The 11,424-nt window shown below is 39.6% G+C and overlaps 1 protein-coding gene across 1 annotated transcript in view; it reads right to left on the bottom strand.

Moving 5' to 3' along the window:
• The window catches only part of LOC136068323 (uncharacterized), a 7,166-nt gene extending 5,125 nt beyond the window's left edge, over positions 1-2,041 (bottom strand). The window contains exon 1 of the mRNA XM_065775349.1: positions 8-2,041. Coding sequence (XP_065631421.1) covers positions 8-2,041 — 2,034 coding nt within the window. The remainder of the gene's footprint in view (positions 1-7) is intronic.
• Positions 2,042-11,424: the final 9,383 nt, after the last annotated feature.

The following is an 11,424-nucleotide window of genomic DNA, read 5'->3' as shown; positions in this document are numbered from 1 at the left end:
TTACTACCTCCATCTCTTCAGCTGGTTCTGCGACCGTCCGCTGTTCTTCTATGCACATTGCCTGATGGTGATCTTCCATTTCTAGCATGGCAATGTAGCACTCTCGGGCGGTCGCCTGATTCCCCCGCAATTCTCCAATCCCATAGTCCGTTGGGAATTTGATCATTAGGTGGTATGTGGATGTTGCTGCTTTCCATGAGTTAAGTGTGGGTCGTCCGAGAATACCGTTGTAAGCGGAGGAGCAGTCTACTACGAGGAACATTACATTCCTAGTGAGTTCTTGCGGGTAATCGCCTACCGTTACCGGGAGTGTGACGGAACCTATTGGGAATACCCTGGTCCCTCTGAAACTGACAAGGGGAGCGCTTGTCGGCGTCAATTGTGCTCTGTCTATCCCCATTTGCTGGAATGCTGGATAGTATAGAATGTCTGCTGAGCTGCCGTTGTCGATTAGCACCCGGTGGACGTTGTAGTCCCCCACACGTATACTGACGACCAACGCATCGTTGTGCGGATGATGAAGTCTCCTTGCGTCTTCTTTGGTGAATCCTATAATAGGGCTCTCCATCCGTGTGGTATTGTTCCTCGAGCCCGTCATGTGGACGTTCAGGACAGATCTGAGGTACGTCTTTCGAGCCTTTTTGGAAGATCCGGTAGATGCGGTTCCCCCCACTATCATCCTTATGTCTCCGATGGGGGGTCTCGGACGCTCGTTATCCCGTCGAGGGGCCGGCTCTTGCCGATTATGGTCTGTTTTCTCTTTGTTGACGAACTTCTGCAACTTCTCTTGTCTTATGAGGGCTTCAATCTGCTGTTTTAGGTCGTAGCATTCGGCCGTGTCGTGGCCATGGTCTCGGTGGAAACGACAATATTTGTCTCGCGACCGTTTGCTTGGGTCGCTCTTTAGTTTTCCCGGGAATGTCAGCGTCTCCTCGTCTTTGATTTGCATCAAGACTTGGTCAATCGGGGCGTTTAGGGGGGTGAAACTTGTGAACCTCCCGCTTGGGGGCTTAGGGCGTCTTTCGTCCCTTCTATCTCCCGTCCTTGGTCTTTTCTGCCCTTGGTCCTGGCGCATGTCCGCCTGGCGTTCCCTCTTCTTGGGCCTTTCTTCCCGTGCAAGTAGTGCGTCTTCCGCGTTCATGTACTTGGTGGCCCTGTAGAGTACCTCTGACATGGTTTTGGGGTCGTTTTTGTATAGTGAGAACAAAAACTTGCCTTTCTGCAATCCGTTCGTTAAAGCTGCCACCAGTATCTTGTCGTCGGCCTCATCAATTGAGAGTGCTTCCTTATTGAAGCGGGTTATGTAAGATCTTAGCGTCTCGTCTTCTCTTTGCCTGATGCTCATCAAACACGCTGTGGACCTCTTGTACCTGTGTCCCCCTATGAAGTGTGAGGTGAATTGAGCGCTTAGTTCTTTGAAAGTGCTGATGGAGTTCGGTGTCAGCCGACTGAACCAAACCCTCGCAGAACCCTTCAACGTAGTTGGGAAGGCCCTGCACATGATTTCGTCCGGTACCCCCTGTAGATGCATCAGGGTTTTGAAAGTTTCCAGGTGATCTAGAGGATCCTTTACCCCGTCATAGCTATCTATATTCGGCATGCGAAACTTTTGGGGTAGAGGGAAGGAGTTCACGGCCGCAGTGAAGGGTGAGTCGGTACGATTGACCAGATCGTCAAGATCACTGGAGACTCGTCCCTTGAGGGCGTTCATCATGACCTCCATCTGTTCCCTCATTGCCTGCATCTCAGCGGCAATATGTGGTGGAGTCGCATCCGTGAGGGATGGCATGCTCACGTGCTGCCCCACCGGCCTGCTCGGGGCGTGGCTGCCCTCAGGTCTCTCCTGATTCCTGTTTGGAGCGCTAGTCCCTTCCTGATCTTCTGGCCGATTATTTAATGCTGCATTCTTCTGGCGCAGCTGTTCTTCCAAGTCGTAGTTCTGTTTGGTGAGGCGCTCCACTGCGGTACTAAGGGTTCGAACTTGTCTCTCGAGGGCAGTCGTGGGTGGTTCTTCTCCTTGCACGTCATTAGTAGTTGCCATTGAGCGAGTGAGTACCATGCAACCTTTTAGTCCGGGAGACGATAATATGGCTTAATTACTCGTTTTCCCACAGACGGCGCCAACTGATGAATCAAGAAAATTCACCAATGAATCGCACGATGCTCCTCTCGCTTCGTATACTAACCTGCACGAAACAAAAGAGAAAACCTATCGAAGGACATCGGTGTGGTGCCGGCCAAACTCCCTCCGAAGGTTAAGTCAGAAAGTATGCTTACAACTCTAGAGTGCTAGAGAGGGTTAATTATGCGTACCTTGACTTGTGAGGGTATTGGGGCTTTTATAGTGGCTTGAGGTTGACATCCCTTCCTTGGTGCGGAAGTCTTTTCCTTATAGGACTCTTCTTGTAGAATCCTAAACGTGATGAATAAGTCTCCTCTTATGCGGAAGATTTTTACCAAGTATATAAGATTTCCGGAGTCCTACTAGCGCAAGGACTCTATTTGGGCCCTTATGAGACTGGGTCAAAACATCCCCCATTAGGGGCTCAGCAGGCCCATGGACAAATAGCCCACCATTCTTCACCCCATCCATATCCGGCCCGTTCACATCAGGTCCGTCCACTGGGGGCCCGTGCAAATGATGGATCCGTTCATTTGGGCGTAAGCGGACCATATTAAGTTCCGTTCACTCGCATAAGTCATTCCAAGATATTTTTTCCCCTTTCAATACGTATACTTACGGGTGTCAATATTCGATCCAACCCGCGAACTTGACATGAACCCGACACGGGTTTTTTCGGGTTAGAGTTGGGCCTTAATGGGTTTGGGTCATAAACAGGTCGACCTGAAAGTTACACGATAAGAAATGTGTCATAAGCGGGTCAACCTGCGTAACCCGCAATAGACACGTTTGACACGTCAATTTATTTGTGTCAACCTGAAATGACCCACTTAACACAACTAATTTAACTCGTATAACAAATATATATTTATTTTATTTTACATTTGTCAAATACCTTTTATATCCAACATATATTTTAAATTTAAAAAGAAAAGTGAGTAATTACAAAAATTTATAAGGGATCTAATTGGATATTGAAACTTTACAGATCCTAGAACTACTAATACTTTTTTTTTAGCATAGAACTTGCACAAATGAAATTGGATGAGCTTGTAGAAGATGTTATGAATTTGGACATCAACAAAGAATCTATGGATGATAATCGTGGTTATAGTCAGGATTAGTCTACTGTTTGCTCAAATTCTTTCAATATTGATACTTAGCATTTGGCGAGTTCCAAAGATATTATATTTTTGTTGAACTATGTTATTTTATTTTTGTTAAACTTTGTTATTTTGAATTTGGGTTGAAGTGTATGCACTTCTTTTGAATGTTATATTTTTGTTGAACTATATTATTTTGAATGTGGGTTGAAGACTTTTTTTTTTTTTTTTTTTGGAGAATGAATGTAGGTTGAAGACTTAAAAGTGTATGTACTACTTTTTGGGATGTAAAAAAAATTATTTCTAGATGGATGTTATATTTAATATTATATAAGTTGAAATGGGTTGTGTTATATTTATGTCAACTCAGCACAACTCGTTTATTAAGCGTGTCAAATGGGTTGGATTAGGTCAACCCGCCTTATTAATAGGTCGGGTTAGGGTTGAAGGATCATAACACGATTATTAAATGGGTCGGGTTAAGGTTGAGCCATTTCGTCGAATACCCCTATCTCGACACGACACGAACCTGGCACGCTAATCCGAATTGGCACCCCTACGTATACTACGTATCAGCGAAAGAGGACGGTATCGGGGTTGGATGAGGATCTGTCACTATCACGGAGTGTGGTTTTGATGAGCTGTGAAAAACCAGTGAATTCTACATTGTATTTGGACACTTCTACTTGCAATTATAATGACAAGTCTTCTTCTATATCTGATTCCAAGAGGTATAGATATGTTAATGTCGGTGAAACCTACGCATCCCAAGTGGAGGACTCGTGCCAAGTAGAAAAGATGTTTCAGACTTCGTGGCCAACAAATAATGATGACCAAAATATCTCCTGTACAGACGTCCACAATGAATTGGCATATGGTTTTGATCTTTCATGGCTCCAAAGTAGTTGTTTCCTCAATGGCACGAACCATATTCAATGCATCCGCGACTTTACTGAAGGTAAATAAGGCCATAACACTTTACATTCTCTAATTAAATACCTTACATGCATGTTGTGCATTATTTTCCCTTTGCAAGATTCTTTCTTTTCTGAACTCTTGCATTTTTCCACTGTCACTATTCACTAACCATTTCGTGTGTATATTGTTTCTATTGAACTTCTATAAGACCAAACTTCTTGGTGCATGCAGCATACACCATCCATAATAGACATGCTAGGATATTTTTATTCAAGTCTCGGTATAATGGCTAGAATTGATTTTAAATTCTCCAAAAGCTGATGTTAATTCTTTTTTTTTTTTTTTTTTTGTCAAAGCAGGATTGCTTAAACGTATCCTACATCAACTCGAATGTGAGGTTTCTATCTTAAAAACTTGTTTGAAGGGTCACATATAATGGACAATAAAATAGAATTGTATGAGTAATTGTGCCTGATGTGATGATGACACAAGTAGAGGAGTAACCATGTACTTGGGCAATTGGTTGATCTCAAACTTTTATATGCACGAGGAAATGAAAAGTAAAAATTATCAATTTTCTTAAGAAGATAGCTTCTTCGTGCGTACGCAATCAATTCTAGTGTAATTGACATGTTAGGGAATATTGATCGTAGTTTCCGTATAATGACTCAATTAATTTTAGAAGTTCTCAACGCTGATGTTGTTCTGTTGTTTGTCAAAAATGCAGACTGGTTCTATGGCTATATAGAACAGAGTCAACACTGGTGGAATGCCTTAGTAAAAAATGGACCAGATTCTGAAGAATTCCCAGGTGAGGTTTCTATCTCAAAAAAATTGTTTGAAGGATAATAATTAATATAGAATGGACAAGGAAATAGAATTGCATGAGTAATTGCGCCTGATGTACTTGGGTAATTGGTTAATCTCAATCTTTTAGGCTTGAGGAAATGGAAAGTAAAAATAATCGAATTTCTTATGAAAATATCTTCTTAAGAAATCAAACCACTCTCTCTCCAACCTCTTCCACCATTTTCATCCTTCACAGAAAAACTCAGTCGCTACCAATAACTCCAATCCAAAGGTCCCCAATTGCAAACCACTTTTTTGGTTTTACATTGTTTCCGTTCTCCCCTGTTCTTCCCCAATTTCAGATCAACCCATTTAGAAATCAAATCCTTATTATTTCTTTCAAACTCAACCCATCCAGATCAAACACACAAATACAATCAGATCAAACCCATTCCCAAAAAAAAAAAAAAAAAAAAAACTCAAACAACCCAGTTCAGCAGTCATGAGACAGAATACGATCAGAGAGAGAACGTATCAGAGAAAGAAGAAAAAAAAAAAAAAAAAAAAAAAAACTCAAACAACCCAGTTCAGCAGTCATGAGACAGAATACGATCAGAGAGAGAACGTATCAGAGAAAGAAGGCGATTAGAGTGGGTCATGGTCGTTCAAACTCAACTCAGCTTTCTCGCGAGTTAGCTGAGAAGCCGTTATTGATGGCAGTTACAATTTCGGCATCTGGTTCTTAAGACGCAAAGCCATGGTGTTGAGAATTGAGTTGTTAATGCAGTTTTATTAGGCCTTAGACTTTTCTAGTTATTTTGGTCACTTGTTTCACTAATTAGTAATTCATCATTCATCAATCTCAACAAAAAAAAAGTAATTCATCTTTCGTCAGAAAAAAGTAATTTTACCTTTATATATGAATTTTTTGCAGAGTATCGTCTCTTCAGGGTCTATACAGTTCTTTACGGTACTGGCAATAACCTGATCTCTTCCTCAACATTTTTTAGCATGCGATTCACTAACATTGTGCTTAAAAATAGTTAGTTAGTTACACCTGCAAACAAGACGTAAATAGTAGTTGCATTAACATGAAAACAACATATATTGTGCTTTTCTTCTGTCACGCCCCAAACTTAAAAATGGTCCAAAACATGAGAAAACTAAAAGGTGTTTGTAAAATTTTTCAATCCAAAGAATTCTCACAAACATCAAGAAATTTTTATAACAATTTCATTAAAGATACTCCCAAAGTAAGTTAGAACTTTATGAATAATTACAAATACTACTTGCCACAAAAGAATTGAGGTCTACATAATAATTACATGTCAATAACTTGTCCTAATGGGGATAAAAGTCATCAACACTATTCTATATAAAAGAATAAGTCAAGTCTCCTTTAGGATGTACAACACCTAAGGATCACCATCTCAAAAATCTAGCCTCCATTAGTAGTTGTCTAACTACTACTAGCCACAAAAATCAAATCCATTAGTAGTTGTTTAACTACTACTAGCCACAAAAATCTATCTTAAAATGATCATTGCCTACTTTAAAAAGTTTGGTAAAAAAATGGGATGAGAGACAGAGTTCAGTAAATAACATAATTAATGGAGGTAAGAGAAATACAAATTTCATGATTATGAATAAATTTCAAACATGCTATAATTTAGGAATTTCAATTTGATTTATGCAAAATCAATTTCAGTAACAACATGACAAGAATGATTAAATAATCTAGAACAAAGCTCATTAAAAGAATCACCATAAAACTACATAATATATATATAGCTATCAAAACACCATCGAAAAATCCAACCCAAGACCACATGATAATGCCTACACAAAGCCGGAACAAGTCTACTGACACAAAGCCTAAACTAATTTGTCAAAGCAAGAGGATTTGCTGCATACCTATATGCAACAATTTCTACATACAGGGTTAGGTGGTAGCAAAAAATATGTGACAAGTGTCCAAAGGTCCACTTGGTCATGTGCATTGCGCATGACCCTTGGACACTTGTTGTTTCATTCTGCTACCAATTGCTGCATACGGGTATGTAACAAATCATCTCCCTTTGTCAAAATAATGCCATAAATCCATGGAGTCCATCAGGGGCGGAGGCACGTTATGCTTTGAGGGGGCCATGGCCCCCCCAAAATTTTTTAAAACCTCTATAATAATAGGAAGAAATAGGTCTCACACTTTCTCATTTAAGAGCTGGCCCCCCTATAGGAAAAACTTGGCCCCTCCTCCATTACGTAGCCATAAAAATGCCCCACCCCAAATTCCTACTTTTCATCTTTTTGACTTTTCCTCTCATTCTCTAAGACATGTCCCATATCCCACATTTTTTTTTCTTGAGTGAGGTTATGTCCCATAGCTATTCAAAGACCTATGTTGTACTGGTGTGAGAATTATCATTAAAGAGTAGAGAGACTATGAGGGTACAATATTAGACTATTATTAGGAATGAAATTGATTTTGAATTTATTTTTTATCATAGTCTAATTTGGTTGAATTTAACTGCTATTTATTTTATGGTTGCTTATAGTGACTTTGTTATATTTAATTTCTATAAATATTATTTCTTGTAAATGTAGTCTAATTTTGGTTAGATTTAATGTTTTTTTTCTAAAACTAATGCAGGAAGACATGTATATATGTCATACTTTGTATTTTTTTTGAATTGCAAATCAATATGATAATATTACATCGGCCCCCCCAGCCAAAAATTTCTGGCTACGCCCCTGGAGTCCATTATCAATGATCAAATTAAGATGTTTTTCCTCTCCCAGCTAACAATACATGCATTTCCCCTATGCAATATCAAATATGGTGCACTTTTCATAAATAATCATATATTAAAGTTACAACACGAAACTTCTTAGAAAACTATTTTCCAAAATATGTTTGACTTAAAAACAATGTTTTGTGCAATATGATTAGTTTTCAAAAATGATATTAAGAAGCCACTTACCTTGCAATCTGCAAAAAGGCTAGCGTTTGGATCATCTGCCATTGAAGAAGCACATCAATCTGAAGAGGTTGATTGTGCAGGAATTGAAGTATTTTCTTTGGTGGAAGCCATTCATGAGCTTACCAGAGCTCTGATACCATATTAATAACAAATCTCTAAATAGAATGCAAGCTTTATTACTTCTCAAAGTTAAAAATAAAAGACAAAGTGTTTGAATAATAGATTACAATTTACAAGTATGCTAGCTCTGTTATATACACTTGCGGGCAGAAGTGAGAGAGAAGAAACAATGAAATATGTATATGTGTAACTAAAAGAATCTCTAAGTATAACACATAGAGGAGGTGCCCAATGGACTGGTATTAGAGTCACGTGCGTTCCACTCCTTTCATTTAATAGATCCAGTGTGTCGTTCCTTCATAACTGCATTTTTCATTTAAACAATATGGCACCGTCTAAAGAAAGTTCTAACTTCTTTATTTTAAAACGACACTATTTTCTCTGGTTTGTTATCTTCTTTCTTAATAGAAAGGGAAAGATTCAAATATTTAAAGGAGAGTGAGTTTGTTATGTGTTAGAAAGTGAGGAAAAAAAGGTATGTTTATATATTAAGAAAAATGAATTTTAATAGTTTTTTACTTATTTATGCCCCGTGGAAGATGTTTGTTATTATGAAGGGAATAATACTGTACGTGGGTGTAGAAATGGCTTGAGAATGGAATGGAAATAATGACCACTTAAATCACCATTGTCTTTAGCTAAAAATGGCTTGTGAATGGAATGGAAATAATGAACTAAACAGAACACATACAAACACGCAATGATATATGTGAAAAACCCCTAGAATAGGGGTAGAAAAACCACGGTGACCCTTGCTCCTGAGAATACTTTTACGAAGAAAACAAAGAAGAACTTTTACAGGTTACTTCCTTACAATATTCTCTGCTGTCTTTCTATTCTACTGCTATGGCAATTGTACACGTTTAGGGCTAGGATGGTTCGAGGACGTTGGCCTTTTGAAAAACAACAATACCCTTCTCTAACCCTTGCCACGGTACAAGTAGTTAATTACTACAATTAACCACACCTCCTTTAATTTGTGTGGTAGTTATGAAATGAAAATTACTATCATCCTTGCCTACAAATAGATGATGCATTTTAATAGATAAGGGACTACAAAGACAACACAAACAACACAAAACGTCCTAATTCACTCTGGAGATGTAGGTAAGTCAAGTAGTCCTTAGGTTTGTAGTAGATTTTAGGCTTGTAAGTATATTTTATTTCCCTTGTGATTTCTTATTTAATCAAGTAGGTTTTAATCTTTTACATTTCTTGCTTGGTAAGGTAGACTTTATAATCTAGGTATTTTCTCAGCTACTTTGTTAACTTGTGCACTTCTCAAAAGGTCCTATTAAGTTAGGCATTTCCAAATCCCAAATTCTAATCCTTGAAGACAAATATTTACTTCGAACTATTTCGAATCACTTCAAGTAACATAAAAACTGGATACTACTCAAACAATGCCATTGGGATTTTAATTTTTTTTATAAATCATTTTGTTCATTTTGTCTTTTTTAAAATTGAGGTGTTAACATATATAGTGTTGTGGGTTTTAGGCCCAGTTAGGTTACTTATATAGCACACATATTTACTTGTACTGCACACATATGCCTCCTATATAAAGGCATCTATGTACATTCTTTCATTGATGAAATACAATACTTCAATTCAGTATTTCTAACATGGTATCAGAGCCACTGCTCTGACCTTTCTTTTAGCAGTCTTGTCTCTCTTGGTGTTACTCCACCCTTATCGCTTCCGCCGTCACAACAGCCACTGCAGCCACTCACCGTTGAACCTACGACGTCTCTCAGCCGTTGTCCTTAGGTTTTGGAACTGCAGCCGCCGTCATTGAGGAGTCCCGCACCACACAGACCACTGCAATCACCGTCTCCGCCGTGCATCTTCCTCCGATAATGTTTTTGCACATACCACCATGATTGTCTCGCCTCGATCTACGCATTCGTGGAAGTCTCGCAAGCATCGGAGCCTGCAAGCGCCCTCGCGCGCCACCTGAAGAAGCCGCACCTCAGTCACACGCCTCACGCATCACAGCCTCCGTCACACGCCTCACGCGCCGCCACGCGCCGGAATTGTTCTTCACGCGCCTCCACGCGCCAGATCTCACCTGTTGACGTCAGCCTTAGGTGACGTCATCTGCTGACATCATCCTGATGTCACCTTCATCTTCTCTTCTGCTGACGTCATTGCCCAGTCAGCCTGCTGACGTCATCCGTTGACTTTGACGGGGATTGACCATTGACTTTTTGCTAGGGTTGACTTTTTTGGAGTTCAGGTGCTTCTTACCCAGTTTTTCGCGTAGATTTCATTTTTGCAGTCCATTTTTGCATATTTTGCTTCTAAATGAAGAATAAGGACAAGTTTGATTCCTTTTGCAACAATCGTTGCCGACAATCCAACAAACAGTTTTGCAATTTTTGCAAACGTTTTGGCCATAATATTGAGACTTGCTATCAGCGCAACAAATCAGCTGTTTCTACTTCTACTGCTACAGTTGCTAACACTGAGAGTGTCCAACCCATGGCTCCTGTCTCTACACAGTCTCAGTCTTCTAGATCCACTTTCTCCATTTCCAAAGATGACCTTGTAAATATCATCGCCAATGTCATTCGTATGGTTGGTAATGCATCTTATTCCTCTTCTCTCTCAGCTTTATCTGGTATGTCTCCTACCTCTTGGCTTATGGATTCTGCTTGTTGCAATCACATGACACCTCACTCATCCTTATTTTTTGAGCTTAAACCTGTAGCACACCCTCTTAATATTCGTACAGCAAATGGTTCCACAATGTCTGGTTATAATATAGATTCAGTTTCAACCTCCAACCTCTCGGTTCCTAGAGTCTTTAATGTTCCTGACCTTTCTTATAATTTATTTTCTGTGGGACAATTAGCTGAGTTGGGTTATCGCATTACCTTTGATTATTCTGGATGCATTGTGCAGGATCCTAGGATGGGACAGGAGCTTGGGACCGGTCCCAGAGTTGGGCGGATGTTTCTCGTGGACAACCTTCGTCTTCCACTTGTCGCTCCTGTTTCTATTGCTGCAGCTGCTGCAGTTTCTTCCACTCCTTCCCTTGCACTTTGGCATGCTCAACTTGATCACGCATCTTCCTCTCGGGTACAACAATTGGCTTCTAGAGGTTTGTTAGGTTCAGTGTCCATAGAAAATTTTGATTGTGTTTCATGTCAGTTAGGAAAACAACCAGCTTTGCCTTTCAATACTAGTGAATCCATATCCACTGATATCTTTGACCTTATTCATTCTGATGTTTGGGGGCCTTCCTCTGTCTCTAGTATTAGTGGGTCTAGATATTTTGTTGTCTTTGTTGATGATTACTCTCGCTATAGTTGGATTTTTAATATGAAACATCGTTTTGAATTATTGGAAGTATATTCTAATTTTGCAAAAATGGTTGAAACTCAGT

The sequence above is a fragment of the Quercus suber genome, unplaced genomic scaffold, assembly GCF_002906115.3.
Source record: "Quercus suber isolate HL8 unplaced genomic scaffold, Cork oak 2.0 scaffold_110, whole genome shotgun sequence".
In the NCBI taxonomy this organism is placed as follows: Eukaryota; Viridiplantae; Streptophyta; class Magnoliopsida; order Fagales; family Fagaceae; genus Quercus; species Quercus suber.
Note: the sequence above shows the minus strand (reverse complement) of the source record. Positions and strands in the feature narration are given on the sequence as shown.